The following is a 17485-nucleotide window of genomic DNA, read 5'->3' as shown; positions in this document are numbered from 1 at the left end:
TGGATCCTATCACTGTATGGATCAAAGGTTATTTTTTAATGGTTTTTTTTAGTATTACATTCATTGTTTCATCCCACTTTACTTGTGTGTCCCACAGATAAAAGGAAACTTCAGATCACTGGCGATACAACTGTAGAAGAAGAAAATGTTCTGAATATGACCTGCAGTATTGAAAGTTTCCCTCCAGCTCTTATTGTGTGGAAAAAAATTAGTAGGAACACAAACCTTCATAGTGGAACTTACCTGTATAATGACACTGGATCAGCTACACTTACCATTCCAAATGTGACAGCACAGCATTCTGGACAGTACATCTGTACAGCAAAACATCTGAATACCACCGTGACTTCTTATGTTAGTGTAACTGTGACTTGTAAGTAGACAGTACTAACCTTCTAGTAAAGTTTAGAATTTCACATAATTGTATAAACATGATAGGTAGCCAAAAACCTTGATCTGTATTGTTACAGTAAGCCTGTTTTAAATGTCATGACATAAAGATAAAGGTGGGTAAGAAAATAGAAATACATTTTCAAAAATAAAACAGTAGTTATCAGGCCACAATGCACTGCCAGAGCAGCTACTGTACAATTTGGCATTGTTTCTCTGGAAAACTACTGGAGCAATGGAACAGTTTTTTGAAAGACATTCCCTCTTTTGGTGTTAAATTTATATTAAAATATTTTTGTTTTAGCCATTTCATCCTTTCTTTATTAAATAAATTACTAAAATGTGTTTCACAGATTCAAGGCAACCTCTGATCAATGGGAATAGAACTGTTAAAGAGGGAGATGTTCTGAATTTGACCTGCAGTGTGGACAGTATCCCTCCAGCTCTTATTGTGTGGAAAGATCCTATCTCCAACACAAACCTTCATATTGGAACTTACACTGATCTGTGCAATGACACTGGATCAGCTACACTTGTCATTCAGAATGTGACAGCAGAACATTCTGGACAGTACATCTGTTCAGCAAAACATCTGGACACAACTCTGATTTCTTACATCAATGTGACTGTGACTTGTAAGTAGACAGCACTAATATTTCACTATAATATATTGGAAAAGTAGCCATACTTTTATTTAAAGGTATAATAAAGTGTTCCAAAATTTAGAGTGTGATGTCCCTTCAACTTTTGAATTGTTAAAAGAGAAATAGAGGTGAATTGGTAAATTGAAAGAGAGATAACATAGATGATCTTATTATGACCCTTCATCAATACAAAATATCATATCATCAAAAGTCCACATTAATTAAAACACTTCCTAAAATGTTTAGACCAAATTATGACTACCTTACCAGCATATGTAAGTACTAAACACTACCCCAAGGAAACTTATTATCGATTGATTTGCCACTGTATTAAAAAATTGATTTTAATTGCATTAATGTTATTAATGACATTACTAACTATTATTCCCAAGGATATTCCCTCTTTTAGTGTTTTGATGTGAATAATACTGAGCAGTATGAGGAACAAGGAAACTTAAACCATGCCAACAAAAACATGCTGCCTATTTTACTTGAGAATGGTCAGACATCATCTTATCGAAAGATATTCCCACTTTCTGTGTTTAGGTATCTTGAATAATTATTTTGTTTCCCTCCATACTGTAAATAACGAGGACATTGGTGTCCCTCACTGCATCATCAAGGCAAAAATAAAGCCGAAACATGCTAGCCAAAATGCCCCCTACATGGAAAAAGTATTGTACAAAATCACTCTCTGTGTCAAAGGTTTTGTCATCCATTAGAATATTCCAATATTTTTGTTTTAGCCATTTCATCCTTCTTTATCTTAAATAAATTACTAAAATCTGCTCCACAGATTTAAGGCAACCTCTGATCATTGGGAATACAACTGTTAAAGAGGGAGATGTTCTGAATTTGACCTGCAGTGTGGAAAGTATCCCTCCAGCTCTTATTGTGTGGAAAAAACCTAGCTCCAACACAAACCTTCATATTGGAACTTACACTGATCTGCACAATAACACTGGATCAGCTACACTTGTCATCCAGAACGTGACAGCAGAAGATTCTGGACATTACATCTGTACAGCAAAACATCTGGACACAACTCTGACCTTATATGTTGATGTGACTGTGACTTGTAAGTAGACAGTACCAATCTTCTACTATATTTAGGTCAGCTGTGTTCTCACCTGTTTCCATTCATTGTCAATATGCAGTGTATTTAAGCCCTCAGTTTCCCTCAGTTTCTTGTCTCGTCATTGCCTATTCCTTATGTGTGTTGTCAGTTCAGTCCACTTAATCAGTTTAGTTCAACCTTCCATGTTCTGTTCATCCCATCTTTATAATAAACACCATGCCCATAGTCAGTCAGTATGTGTGTCCTGCATTTGGGTACTCTCTTTCCATTCCCAAACACCTGACTCTCAAGAAAACGTTCCATAGCACAGAGTGTGATTTGCCTTCAATGTTTGAATTCGAAAAAGAGAAATACAAGTGAATTGAAATCTAATTATGGATGAGATACCAATATTACTTCTATTCCCAAGGATATTCCCTCTTTTAGTGTTGGGATGTGAATCATGGAGAGCAGTATGAGGAACAAGGAAACTTAGTCTTTCATGATTCTTTAAAGGTTATCTTGAACAATTCTTTTTTTGCCCTCCATATTATAAATTGCTGAATTCTGTTCCACAGATAAAAGGAGACCACTGATAACTGGGAATACAACTCTTAATGAGGGAGATGTTCTGAATTTGACCTGCAGTGTTGAAAGTATCCCTTCAGCTCTTATTGGGTGGAAAAAAGTTAGTGACAACACAAATCTTCAGAGTGGAATTCACACTAATTTGCACAATGACACTGGATCAGCAACACTTTTCATCCCAAATGTGACAGCAAAAGATTCTGGACAGTACATCTGTGCTGCAAAACATCTGGACACAATTGTGACCGTAAATGTCAGAGTGACTGTGACTTGTAAGTAGACAGCACTAATCTTGAATCTGAAATTCATATTCATACCAAACTCACAATTTACTTTTTTTTATGATCTGGCATTTCTTTTTACAGGGCTATCAAATATTCAAAATGGTTCAGGATGTGTGCTTCAGTCACAGGTCTTGACCTGTGTGTGTATCATTGAAGGGTTTCCTTTACCTACCATCCAGTGGTTGCCCCTCAAGAACAACACTGAGTACTCTGTCATTACTGCTGTGTCAAATGACACAGTCAACAGCACTGTCAGCCTAAATGTAGAAAAGCATGGCAACATCACTCTTGAATGTGTCAGCAACAATGGAAATGAAGAAGCTAAAGAAAAATTCACAATCCACAACAACTCTAAAAAATATGGTATGTTTTCAAATAAACAATTTTTGACCGCAACAATTATTTTTTTAGTAACACATAAGAAAACATTTAACTTGTGCAAAATATAATGAAGTAAAAATGTGTTTTTTTTCCATGTTGTTCCTTTGAGTGCAGAGCAACCGTTAGATTTAAGCAAGGGATACCTAAAAGTCATCGTTGCCTTTTTGATTGGGACACTTCTTACAGCAGTTGTTTGCTTTTTGGCCAAAAAGTATTACAGGTACAGCATTTACTTTTCTAATTATTATTAGGTTTTCTCTGTAAATAAGGCTGAACATGAATTTGCTTCTTAAAAAATATAATTCTCAGAAAAAAACAGAAGAGCTCTGGAAACCTTCATGAGATTTTGGAGATGGACAGACGTCAAGATGATCCACAGGTAGTGATGTTCATGTGGCATTTTTTTTTAATATAACTGGTATTATATGAGTTTTTGCTCACATGTCTAGAATGCTGAAGTGGCCATATTTCCACTTTATTGATTAATATTTCATAATTGTTTTTGCACTACTAAAAGTCTGCAAAGTTGCAAAGATCCAAAGCTTTTGAAATTAAAAACATTAAAACCAATTAAAATAAACCAAAGTACTGCATGTGGATTATAGTGAAGTTTTAACTTTTTAAGCATTGAAAGAAGTTTCATTTAAACTGTAAAAAAGGTTTCTACAATTTGAAAGGAAATGGGCCATTTTCATTCCACAATGAACTGATTTCTTTTACATACCCACCATTTGTCTGTCCACCAAGTTTAGTTCAAATTGAGAAAGTTAATTTGTGCATAATTTCACTAACAGATCAACTGAAAACATATGCGTTAGAAGAGAAATAACTGCTCATAATGCCAGTTATTTTGCAAGTGTTAAAGCCTGAAAACATTTTTATGAATTGTGTTGGGATTCAGTTTGAAATGTGTATGGTCAAACTATAACGTTTTGTTACCCATGCTCATAGAGTTATGACTACAGATACAGTACAATTAAGGTTGTGTGCCAACCAAACAAATTCACTAATCATAGCAGACTGGACTTGCAGACTAAGCAGGAAAAGAGATGCTTTATAACACTGAAACCTGCAGACTTATTCTGGTGAACCAAAATCTAATCATGAACCTATAAATGAGCAAAAATGCATCTTTAACAGCCATGATCAAAAACAACAAATACAAAAACTGCAAAGCATGACAGTAATTCAAGATTCAACGTTGCATCAAGTTGATTATCAGGCCAAAAAAAGTCACAACAATTTAATAACAAAAGAATGTAAAGATACCAGATAGAAATGAACAACTAATATTATTTACTTTCTATCTAACAGGTATATGATGGTTCCCTATTAGAAGAAAATCAGACTCTGATCTTAAACAGTGGACCAAAAGAAGTGGAGTATGCTGACACTAATTTATCCCTTTGAAAAGAAATAGTGCCAGGGAAGCATTAAGGAGGAAAGTGATAAATGATGCTCAAATTAAGAAAGTAGTACAAGAAGAAGGTGGAGATGATGGTGGAGAATAAGGTGAAAGAGGGGGAGGTGGTGGTACTGGAGATAAAAGACTGTTTTCCAGAAAAGGAAGACGGACATAAGGATAAGAATTTGTTTTAAATCTCCATCATGGTCAGGAAAAAGTGCTTGTGGCCAATATGGTTTTTCAGTTTCAAAGAATAAATAATCAAATGTTCCAGTGTCAGCTTGTCTCTCAAATTATCCGAAATAGCATGATATTTTAGAAAAATGTCACAGTTGATACAAATTTTAGATATGTCTTTATTATATTAAAATCTTCAGTTTAATCTTAGTCTTAAGTCTATGTGTTGTGGAATGATTTTTTCCTGTTTTATTGTTGAGATGGCAAATGCCCACCCTGAGATTGTCTTGTCAGAAACATTGAAAAGATATAATTAAAAGTGTGTACATTTATTTACAGTTGCCCTTTTTTACCATACAGCTACTTAATATTTTGTTCTCAGTAATGTATTTTTCCCAGTTACCAAACTTCATATCTAAGGTCATGTATTTTCTTTTCTCTGAAACCCTCCAGCTTGTAAGAAATTTCCTTATGTTATGTTGGCATGGGTATCCACCATATTGTTCCAGTGGCATTTAAAATTGAATGACATAAATTAAATTTATACAGAGCCAAATCACTGTTGCCTCAAGGCATTTAATATTGTAGGGTAAAAAATCCTAACATATAAAACTGAAAAAAACAAAACAAAAACAAAACAAAACAAAAAAAACAGTGAGATTTGACACTTTTGTTTGTAGTGAGTTTTTTTTCTCCTCTACCCTTCACACCATTCACCAATAGGGGGCAGTGTAACCCAGCAGCGGTACATGACAAGTCAGATACTGTGGAGTTGTGATCCTGGTGCTGCTGCACCATGTCTGATGGTTTAGTCAAAGTCAGAACACCTATTCATGCTGTAGCAGTCTGAATTGTGTAACACAAGCAAATACAGGATCATATGTCATAGGTATGTAGTGGAGAGGAGGGCCCAAATGTAATCTCACAGATAGACTGAGTGAAACAAACAAGCCGTTTATTTAGGCTGATGACCAAAATACAAAAAAGGTGAAACACAAAATACAAAAGGGAACTGAAAACCTCTACTTACAGAAATAGCAGACTTACCAAAATAAAACAGGAAGTGAGATAACTGAAGGGGGAAAACAGTCACATGAAAAGACTAAGTGCACCGGGCTTGAGACAAAGAGGGGAATAAAACCAAGGCAGCTGCTAAGAGGGTAACTGCATTGAGTAAGAGGGACAAATACAAGAGTCAACATAAACATTAGGCAAGCCAGGAATTTATAATACTTAAATAAACTAAACTGGAAAACAGACCCAGGACCATGTCATTGCAATCAGTTTCTGATTTTATGCTTGTTTGCACTGCAGACTGTTTCAACATGCAGGTCTAAAAATCACGGGGGGGGGGGGGGATAAAATAATTTAGCAGAAAGCAGGGACATGCAAACTGACTCTGACTGAAACCTAAAACTATATTTAAAAAAAAGGCAAATAATTTCCAGAGAAATAATGAAAATCTGAACCGCTTGCTAAGAATTCAAAACCACAAACCCAAAGAGACATAACCGAACAGAGAATATTTAATAATAAACATGAATTCAAAGTTGAAAAACTTTTTCAGTTTGGGTTTTTTTTGTAATTATGAGTTGATGATGACTATTTTATTATATAATATAGAGCATATATAGTGTTACAGGGGTGCACATAAGTGGTGCGCATTCGCTGTCAAAATAAAAGACGCGCACCAGATAAGAAGTTGCAACGTGCGTTTGCGTACATATAAAAGTCACTGTTTTTGTCTGCTGGGATTTTCACGGCATATTCTGCACCACATCTCTGTGCGTTCATCATTCGTTTGAAGCCAGTTCACCTCCTGCAACCACTTTTCCTAGAATACGCGCTTCTTTTGCGGTTCGGGCTCCTTCTGACATTTCTTTGGAGGTGGAGGAACACCAAAGTAATTGCTTAAAGGAGCTTGCTTCTTCGACATCTTTAAGAGTTCTAAACAAATGTCTGTCCTCAACCAGAAAATCCTATTTACGCAAACGCACGTTCTTATCTGGTTCGCGTCTTTTATTGTGCGCACCTGCGGACCACTTATGTGCACATCAGATAACTTCATAAAAGTGAATGTGTCGTAATCCAGTTTGAATGTATCACACCCTTCCTGAAATCTTGCTGTAAAAATACGGAAGAAAGGAAAAGGAGAAGCTTGAAGATTAAAAGTCAGCAGACTTTCACTGTGGATAGAAGACTGAAGAAGAAATAGACAAAAGAGGTAAAAAAAAAACAAAAAACATTCATTTAATGTTTTTTTCAAAATATCTTTAAAACACTAAACAATATTGTATAAAGGTGTTGACTGTGCTGGTCAAAAAATGTGTTAGTTTGAGAATCCACTGTTCAGTACAGTAGTAACAGTTTTTATTGCATTAGTGCTTTTGTTGAGCTGTAAAAAATATTTTGCTTTGGTCATTTATCTTTTGAGAACAGATCTTTGTTTACCAGAAAAACTTTAGGGTAATGATGTAGGCATACATAACTACGGAATAACCAAGCATGCCACATCCTCTATTACAATGTGTGATGTAAGATGTTGAATTCCCTTAATATCTCTTTACTTCATTTGCTCCAATAAAGTTTCTCACTGGAGGGAGAGACTGCACGTGCTGAGAATCAAGTCAGGATGTTTGTTCTGATCTGGGCATCTTTCTTTTTGTGTAAAAGAGTCAGTAATGCTGAAACAGGTTTGATTCTTCTTGTTTCTAATCTTGTAATTCTGCTTTATCATTTTTGTTTTATACGGTTATATGTGCAGGTGTGTGTGTGTGTGTGTGTGTGTGTGTGTGTGTGTGTGTGTGTGTGTGTGTGTGTGAGTATTAAAAGTGTTTTTTTGAAATGCATTCAGATTATAAGTATTCATTATTGAAGTAGAATTCATCATAAATTAATCCAACGATTCAAATGAACCAAATATTCTTTTCCTCTTTTTTTTTTTTTTTTTTTACCTCCTTTGTATTAACAGTCACATCACAACAATGCAGTGGACAATACTGCATCGCACTTAGTGAGACACTAACAGCAGAGGCTGGACTCTGTGTTGTGATCCCGTGTTCTTTCACTACTGGTTTTGGATTTACACCCAAACATATAGTTTGGTACAAATGTGAAGCATATTCAAGATGTGACTATGATCACGAAATAATATTTCACAGCAACAAAAACAATATCCGTGTTCAGTATGGCTTTGAAGGACGTGTGTCACTCTTAGAGCCTGATATAAGACAGAACAACTGCAGCATCATCATTAATGATCTCAAAGAGTCGGATTCTGGATTGTATCGGATCAGAGTTAATGGTGAACGGAAATGGAGAGAAGATGGATTTGCATCTATTCAAAAGACAACTGTCTCAGTTGAAGGTACAAACACTGCATCAAAAAAAGGATGTTGAGAATAAATATTGGTTTTTGTGCTACTTTATTTATTAATTTTTGTCTCAAGTATGAAGGGATTTTCCCCATTATTTACCCCTGTGTGCTGTTAGAACGAAATACAACACTTTATGTTCCACATCTACCTGTTTAACATAATTTCCTATAATTTAAGCCAAAATATAAGTAGTTGATGAACTTCAGGCAGTTAACCAGATTATTCTTACGTTCTATGTTTCCACTAGGTCTTAGTCAGAAACCCAGAGTTAAGCTTTCAAATAAAGACATTTTTAACACTAAATATATATTCGTGAAATTATGTAACCCATTATAAATCATTCACACACATCATGAACTCTACACAGAACGTTCTTTAACAGCATTTGCATATTATAATATGTTCTTTTTCTTTCTCTGCATATTTATCATTGCTAAGTAATGCAAAAGTAATGTAGCAAGTAGTATAACAAATTACTTTTTCTGACAAGTAGTTAACTAATGTGCTGCATTACTTTTAATAAATGTAACAAGCAATGTGCAATAAATTACTTTTTGAGTAACAACCCCAACATTCTGTATAAGAGGATACTGGGGAACAACAAACTCACACACTATCAAACAGAAGCCAAAATTAAAAAAAAAAAAAAAAAAAAGCAACAGGAGCTAATCGACTAAGAAAGACCTGATACAAGTTGAAGATACAAATCTGCTTGAATATAAAGAACAACAGAATCAACTAGAAAATACACAATACTAAAAAACAAAATAACTATATACACTGTATATCTATCTGCACTGAACATATATATTTTAACTTTCACGTAGAGTCTTAAGCACATGGTGTATTAAGGTGGTACAGTAACAGGGCAGTTAATGTAAGGGGAGAGTTCTCCTGAATAGCTCACTCTCCAACTCCGGTAACTACACACTCAACATTTTTCATGCAGCACAGACAAAACAGTAACACTGTAGCAGAGATCTTGAACACGTCATGATAAAATATCATATGATATAATCACACACACACACACACACTGTAAACCTACAATAAAGTGTTTTTATATATGAGAATCACCATTTTATGCATGTAACCTATTGTATAAGATAAGATTGTGCCACTTGCTGTGTAAGATATAATAATTAGGATTAATGTGCGATGTTTGACCGTGTCATGACCTATTGTGATAAGAAAAAGCCAAAGGGTCCTGACTGGCCTCTGGACGATTCAGGACGAGTGGGAAAGTTACCCAGCAGCAGGGGGCGGGGATACTGGTCACTATATATTAGGGGACCAGATGACACCCCAGCACTTTCTTCCTGCTGCTTCTTTCTGTCCATCTCTGTGTTGCTCTGCTGTCTGTGCTTGAGGCTGTACTGCTTTGCTTGCTTTCTGCTATGTAATTCTCTTGTTAAATGTCTGTATGTATTTTTCCTGCTGTTCATGTGATTCAATGTATTAAACTCAGTTCCAAGAATTCTACTTTTTTCCAGAGCATCTTTTTGAGTGCTTGATTTTAATTGGATCTAAAAAAAAAAAAAAAGTTGAATCTCCACATCGTTGGTGGGATAAGGTTATCAGGATAGCTTCAAAATCTGCGACCACAGCGTGTCTGATTAGGTAGAGGATCAATAGGGCGCCCATAAAACAGGGGGACACTCCCATAGGGTTTAAAATCTGGGACTCTCCACCATTTGCTCTTAGAACTGGAAAGTCTTCTCGGATGAGAAGTGAAACGTCTTCAAAAAGCTAAAGAAGTCGAGACGCCTTTCTTTCCAAGCTCCTTAGACTAGAATGCCCTGGATGACTGAGAACCTTCACAGACAAAATAAACAGAAGGCAAATCAAAAGAAAACATAAACCCAAAACCATTAAAATAGTTATTGTTATGTAAGTATTGAAGACATAAACAATCACACTAGCAACCAAACCAAACCAATGAAACCAAAATCTAAGGAACATAACCAAACAGAGAGTATTTCATGAATTTAACATTCAAAAAATACTTCTGTCGATGTCCGAGACTCTCACATATCCTGCCTCTTTCTCTTTTTCTCTTGCACCTGTTTTTGTATTCATTGTATCTAACAAACCTAGAAATAAACCTACTTAACTTGTCCCAGTGCTCAGCAACAACCTATCTTTATAAAGTTTCAGTCATGGAGCATCTTTTTGTTGTTTTTAAAAAGGTTTGTTTTTTTCATTACTTGATGAGTTTTTTTATTAGAGCATATATAGTGCGATATAAAATAATAACTTCATAAAAGTGGGTCTGCCCTAATTCAATTTGAACATGTACTCACACTTCCTGAAATCCTGTTGTAAAAAGAAGGAAGAAAGAAAAAAGAGAAGTGAGGAAGAAAAACTTCAAGGATAAAGGTCAGCTGAGATCACGGTGGAGAGAGGAGTGGTGAAAGACCAGAGAAAAGAGGTAAAAAAACAAACATTTAATGTTTTTTGTGGAAAATATATTTTAAAACCCTAAATGAGCCGCAGGATTATATAAAAGTGTGAACTGTGCTGGTCAAAAAACTTGCTAGACGGAAGCCACTTCTTGAATTCATGAAATGATACAGATGACCTAAAGTTACATGGAATACGACAGAGAACATGCAGTTCTAACAGTTTGTTTTGTAATAGTGCTTTTGTTTACCTTTTGAATCTTTTGAGAACAGATCTTTGTGTGTGTTTACCATAAAAACTTTAGGGTAGTGGTGTTGGCACAGTCGGTAAAACTGGTACATAACTATGGAATAACCAAGCATGCAACATCCTGTATTGCGATGTGTGACGTAAAATGTTGCATTTCCTTTGTTCTAATCTCTCTTTACTTCATTTGCTGCAATAAAGTTTGTCTCTGGAGGGAGAGACTGAACGTCAAGTCAGGATGTTTGTTCTGATCTGGGCGACTTTCCTTTTTTGTGTGTGTGCTGAAACAGGTTTGAGTCTTCTTCTTTATATTCCTCTAATTCTGCTTTATTAGTGTTTTGTTTTATGCGGTTATGTGTGTGTGTGTGTGTGTGTGTGTGTGTGTGTGTGTGTGTGTGTGTGTGTGTGTGTGTGTGTGTGGTGAGTAAAAGTGTTTTTTTGACATGCAATCAAATTATAAGTATAAATTCATGTAACAGAATTTAGAGTTCACATAAATTAATAAGATCACTGTCACCTGACTTGTGCATTATACAACTATTCAGATGAACCAAATATTCTTTTCCTCTTTTTTTTACCTCCTCCTTTGTAATAACAGGCACATCACAACAATGCAGTGGACAATACTGCATCACACTTAGTGAGACACTAACAGCAGAGGCTGGACTCTGTGTTGTGATCCCGTGTTCTTTCACTACTGCTGTTGGATTTACACCCAAACATATAGTTTGGTACAAATGTGAAGCAAATTCAAGCTGTATCTATGATGATGAAATAATATTTCACAGCAAAAACAATATCCGTGTTCAGTATGGCTTTGAAGGACGTGTGTCACTCTTAGAGCCTGATATAAGACAGAACAACTGCAGCATCATCATTAATGATCTCAAAGAGTCGGATTCTGGATTGTATCGGATCAGAGTTAATGGTGAACTGAATCGGAGAGGAGATGGATTTGCATCTATTCAAAAGACAACTGTCTCAGTTGAAGGTACAAACACTGCATCAAAAAAAGGATGTTGAGAATAAATATTGGTTTTTGTGCTACTTTATTTATTAATTTTTGTCTCAAGTATGAAGGGATTTTCCCCATTATTTACCCCTGTGTGCTGTTAGAACGAAATACAACACTTTATGTTCCACATCTACCTGCTTAACATAATTTCCTATAATTTAAGCCAAAATATAAGTAGTTGATGAACTTCAGGCAGTTAACCAGATTATTCTTACGTTCTATGTTTCCACTAGGTCTTAGTCAGAAACCCAGAGTTAAGCTTCCCACACTGACTGAGGGACAGCAGGCCACACTGACCTGTGTTGCTCCTGGTCTCTGCTCTGGATCTGTTCCTGAAATCACCTGGACATGGAGTGGAGCAGGAGGGACTGAATCTTACATTACAGGAAGCAGCACTTCTTTCAGGACTAAAACTCTAACTGCTTTCACACAAAGACACATTTCAACTCTGACTTTCAACTCCTCTGCTGAACACCACAACACCAATGTCACCTGTAAAATCCGCTTCACTGGAGAAAAAACTACGGAGGAGGGTTCAACTTTAAAAGTAAACTGTGAGTATTTTCACTATATAACTTTGTATGCTGAATTCTTTTGAAAGCAGTGTGCTCTCTTAGTCAGATGGTCTTACAGGAAAGAGAAAAAGAGAAGTTTTATTAATATGTCATTTTTATTTCTGTGTAACAGATGTTAAGGAAGTTAACATCACTGGGGGTACAAATGTGAAGGAGGGTGAAACTCTGAACCTGACCTGCAGTGTTGAAAGTTTTCCTCCATCTCTGATTATGTGGTCTAAACTTGGTTCTGATATAACCCTGCACAATGACACTGGATCAGCCACACTCTCTATAATTAATGCTACAACTGAACATTCTGGACAGTACGTCTGTACAGCAAAGCATATGAACAATATCCTGCAGGAAAACATCGATATAACAGTGATGTGTAAGTAAACTGCTTTTTTCAGTCAGGTGAAAATGGTGGATGGCTTTTTCTGTCCTGACACTTAACTGATCTTACACATTAATAAAGTACAAATAAGTAGTAATATTTATCTTGCCAACTAGCAAGGGCAACATTCATTTATAGAGTTGACAAATAGACATTTTTCACCTAGCCAAGCGTCCGTGTACCTACCTCTCAGATGTTTTGTTAACATGGAGCCAAACATCCTGATCAACTCGTTGTATGTGTCAGGGTTTCAGGTTTTCTTTTAATTTACCAGCAGGCTGTTTTCTTTTTTTTCTTTTCTTTTCTTTTCTTTTCTTTTCTTTATATATATATATATATATATATATATATATATATATATATATATATATATATATACTAAGTATTTGAGATATTTTTCCTCCTTAATAAACCGAATGTGTGTCACAGATAAATGGAAACTTTAGCTCAATGGGAATATAAGTGTTAATGAGGGCAAAACACTGTCTCAGCTACACTTGTCATGCAGAATGTGACAGTACATCGTACCAATGTTGAATGTGAAGTTAATATTTCACTAAAAATCATATTTTACCTTGGTTATTACGTTGTTTATATTTCTGATCATGTCTTTTCAGAGTTTTCAAAGATCCAAACTGTGCAAATCAAAGGAAACATTTGCAATAAACAAAATATCACAACAACATTGTGCACACTACGCATCAGTCAGCGGTGCAGAGATATCTACAGTAGCTACACAACAGTATGAATTTAGAGCAGAGGTTGGCAACCTGCAGGGAGATGTTTAGCTTCTCAGCTGTGGCTCCAGGAAACATAATTTATATATATCAATATGTAATCATATACATTTTTAATCAGAATCTGTCACAGTCCAGTATTTTGAGTTTATTATATTTCGGTTTAATTCTGCTTCATGGATTGTTTTCTTATTCTCGTAGTGATGATGATTATTATTTCTTGTTTCTGTTTATCCGTGCTTAAGGATTTGTTCTCAGTTATATCTCACGTTTAGTTTAGTTCAGGTTCCATGTGTCATTCTCTGTCTGTCTGTCTCTCAATGTAAAGTCTGCATGCTTGTTTAGTAATTCATGTTTCCTGTTTTATTGTGAAAGTCTTTGTCTTATGTTAGTGTGTGCAGCTTGGTTCCCCCGTCTCGTTAACCCTGATCTCTCCCAGCTGTGTCTCCCTCCTGTTGCCCATTCGCTGATTACCACCCTGTGTATATTAGCCCTGTGTTTTCCTGTGCTCAGTGTCGTGTCGTACCCTCAGACCCTGCCTGTGTGTTCCTGCTTGGTTTCATGGTTTGGTTTGGTTTGTGTTTTTGTTTTTGTTTCATGCCAGCAATAAAAGCTGTGGTTTTAGTTACATTTCGTCTCGGAGTCCTGCATTTGGATCCACATTTCCGCCTGCCCGCACACAGAGCCCTGACAGAATCAGAATACTTTATTGATCCTTGGGGGAAATTATTTATTTATTATTTATTATATCTATCTGTGTGTGTTTGGTGTGTATGTGTGTTTGCATGTGTTCTCTTCTGTCTTAGAGCAGCTCGTGTGAAACACTGTGGTTCTTACAGTACAGTTCTTCCCTGGATTGTTGCTGGTGTATCTCTCACTTTGAATGCCTTCTGCATAACCTACATATGGTTCCTCTGGTATGTTTCTCCACATGTATGTTTATGTTTTTGTTTGACTCTTTGAATGCAGTCAAGACTTTTAGACAATAATGAGGTTCTGTTTCTTCTCATCAAAGGAATTCAAGAAAAAAGGTGAACCTACATCAGGAGGAGAGAACCTACATGTCACTGCAAAAAGCAGATGTGTCACCAGATTATGATGTTCTTGCACAACATATAAACTGAAAAGTCAGGCGTCAGATTTCCAGTCACAAGTTTCAGAAAGCTGTGCTGTTGTAATGGCAGTCTGTTATTGTTTTGTTATTTTTTACATTGCATTGTAGGGAATGTTTTACATGTAATAAACTACACTTTTTATTTCAACTTATACATAGAGTCCATTAAAATTGTAAACAAAGGAGTCTGAAAGGCAGAACAACAGAAGACCACTAAGATTTATAGCACACAAAACGGATGCTGATTGGCTCAGAGAAGGCCGGCATGATCATCCAATGATGTCAGCACTGAGTTTGACAGCATGACAAGGTAGAAATTATGAAAAGAAAAGACTAGCAGCCAAACATCCAGAAAGTCAGGCAGAGGAATAATTACAGAGATGAATATATCACCTGGAAAATGACACAAAAAAAGTTTACAACTCTACCTTGAACTTTTCCTAAGAAATCATCCACAGGTACAAATTAGAGGCAACAATCTTTTTAAATCAGGGGTCTCAAACTTGAGCTGTGGGCCACTGCTGGCACTCATTGGATTACCACTTAATGTTTAAGTAATACTAAAAACCCAAACAAACAAACGAGAAAACACCTGCCAAACCTTTTGAAAATGTGGTGTTTTGTTTGCTTTTCTAAAAAAAAAAAAAAAGTTTTATTTAAAAAACATGAACAACAACTAGCATGAAAGCCTGGGTACCACCGTGAGGTAGCTGACAACAGAGTGAAGGGCTGAGCTTGTCTTAAATGTCATTCTGCTGATTGCCATTGATGGATCACTGGCTGCAGAAGACCACTGAGAAAGGCTGCAGCAGATGGCCGCCCCTCCCTGAGCCTGGTTCTGCTGGAGGTTTCTTCCTGTTAAAATGAGTTTTTCCTTCCCACTGTCGCCAAAGTGCTTGCTCATAGGGGGTCATATGATTGTTTGGGGTTTTGTCTCTGCATGTATTATTGTAGGGTCTACTATACAATATAAAGTGCCTTGAGGCGACTGTTGTTGTGATTTGGCGCTGTATAAATAAAATTGAATTGAACTGAATTGCTGGGAGAAGCAGGTGAGAAAATAGGGCTACACCCTCATAGATGGGCACAGGAAAACACAGTGCCCAAGTCAAAAAACACCAGACACTCAGTTTTCTCTTGTTCCTTCCTTACCATTGCTAACTAACATATTCAGTGTATTGCCAAGCAAACACCTGCAAATCAATGTCAGAGTTTCACCTCTGATACTGCTGGATAAACAGAAACTCACTCAGGTAGGAGGTCACACAGAGCTCTGGTTTACACTCACCGCGAGGGAAGCAGTTGTCTCCAACCCACTTCAACTTGCTTCCCCCTGCAGGTTGCTTTTATTGTTTACACACATGAATATTCATAAAGCTTGTTGCTGTGTTAACTAAGACAAATTACTATATATGTTTACAAAGTGTGTTGTGCAAGCGTGGTTATACGATGTGAGTGCAGCCCTACCAGGATGTTGTTGTTACCTTGTCCCGCCAGGTGGCTTCCTTCATTGAGTTGAGTCTGTTCTTCTCAAGGCAGATTTTTCTCATTATGAAGGTCGTGCACATACTCATATGCATGGGTTACATAGGGAGCAAACAAAAGCATTCTAGCTTTTTAAATGACAACCTACAACACATTAACCCTAACATTTATAGTCTTCTATTCTTACTACAGCTCATCATTTGTCAGCACTTCTCTTTACTTTTCTGTCCTCATAATTGTGCTTATTTTCATTTATGTTGTGTTTGCCTGGTAAGTTTGTATGTTTATTACATATAACTGATGTGTAATTTCTCTTTAACACCCTTTAAATTGAAAAGCTAGATTAAAAATGAGCACATAAAAAGTATATCGTTAAAGCTGTTTTTATTATCTTAATGGGGGTTTTTGCACATTTGTCAACCTCTGTGGGCAGCTAGAAAAATTGCATTTCTTTACAATGTTGTGAAACCTGTTGAACTTTACAGCTTTTTTGGACAAGTGTCAGGCAGTTATTCCTTAAGATATGTGCAAAAACAGACTCACAGAGTCTCACATTTAGAAGGGGTTTCTTCAGGGGGCGTATGTGATGTTTGATTTGGCAGATCTTTACACCGGATACCCTTGCTGACATAACCCTAAAGGGATGTGTGTTTTCTCTTTCAAAGCAAACACTGCGCCTGAACAAATTGCTTGTAGTACAGGCTATTCTTTTGTAAAAAATAAAAAATAAAAAATAAAAAAATCTGTGTAATTCAAATACATCAAAATCATCAGATTTATGTGGTCACAGAGCAAGGTCATGATAAAAAAAATAATGCTGATGGGAAATCAGAAATGGAAACAGTAACAGGGACTAGATTACAGTTGCAGTATTTTGTTGTCCTTAAGGGCTCATCCTGCTTCAAGGTTCTGTAATTTTAAAGAAAGAGGGCCACTTGTATCGTTCGGCGATCGTGGCTCAAGAGTTGGGAGTTTGCCTTGCAATCGGAAGGTTGCCGGTTCGAGCCCCGGCTTGGACAGTCTCGGTCGTTGTGTCCTTGGGCAAGACACTTCACCCCTTGCCTACTGGTGGTGGTCAGAGGGCCCGGTGGCGCCAGTGTCCGGCAGCCTCGCATCTGTCAGTGCGCCGCAGGGTGGCTGTGGCTACAATGTAGCTTGCCATCACCAGTGGGTGGATGACTGGATATGTAAAGCGCTTTGGGGTCCTTAGGGACTAGTAAAGCGCTATATA

At 36.6% G+C, this 17485-nt stretch overlaps 2 protein-coding genes across 5 annotated transcripts; both read left to right on the top strand.

Moving 5' to 3' along the window:
• Positions 1 to 231: 231 nt before the first annotated feature.
• LOC309718014 (peroxidasin homolog) lies at positions 232 to 5136 on the top strand (the record flags this gene model as incomplete). Its single annotated transcript, XM_082552957.1, has 8 exons — positions 232 to 373; positions 744 to 1025; positions 1831 to 2112; positions 2670 to 2951; positions 3045 to 3326; positions 3459 to 3564; positions 3654 to 3723; positions 4659 to 5136. Coding segments are annotated over 8 exons (1542 nt in total), but the record flags the coding sequence as incomplete, so codon positions are not given.
• Positions 5137 to 10644: 5508 nt separating this feature from the next.
• Positions 10645 to 15805, top strand: LOC309717705 (sialic acid-binding Ig-like lectin 14). Of its 4 annotated transcripts, none has more exons than XM_082552486.1 (7): positions 10645 to 10734; positions 11154 to 11242; positions 11551 to 11943; positions 12201 to 12521; positions 12655 to 12912; positions 14467 to 14572; positions 14671 to 15805. In XM_082552486.1, exons 2-7 carry the CDS (start codon positions 11191 to 11193, stop codon positions 14777 to 14779), a joined length of 1239 nt encoding a protein of 412 aa, XP_082408612.1. In that variant the 5' UTR covers positions 10645 to 10734; positions 11154 to 11190; the 3' UTR covers positions 14780 to 15805. The 4 variants fall into 4 exon arrangements, with proteins under 4 accessions (XP_082408612.1, XP_082408611.1, XP_082408613.1 ...); XM_082552485.1 differs by having other exon boundaries at positions 14464 to 14572; XM_082552487.1 differs by lacking the exon at positions 14671 to 15805 and having other exon boundaries at positions 14462 to 14558.
• Positions 15806 to 17485: the final 1680 nt, after the last annotated feature.

Source organism: Aulonocara stuartgranti (assembly GCF_965226115.1).
Source record: "Aulonocara stuartgranti genome assembly, chromosome: 11".
NCBI lineage: Eukaryota > Metazoa > Chordata > Actinopteri > Cichliformes > Cichlidae > Aulonocara > Aulonocara stuartgranti.
The sequence above is the reverse complement of the archived record's forward strand: the minus strand, read 5'-3'. Positions and strand labels throughout refer to the sequence as shown.

Bases quoted from the DNA above. Each gene is read 5' to 3' on its own strand.
- LOC309717705 (XM_082552485.1), top strand. From the start codon at position 11,191: ATGTTTGTTCTGATCTGGGCGACTTTCCTTTTTTGTGTGTGTGCTGAA. The intron at 11,243-11,550 runs GTTTGAGTCTTC...TTGTAATAACAG, and splicing joins TTGTGTGTGTGCTGAAACAG to GCACATCACAACAATGCAGT. The intron at 12,522-12,654 runs GTGAGTATTTTC...TCTGTGTAACAG, and splicing joins TTCAACTTTAAAAGTAAACT to ATGTTAAGGAAGTTAACATC.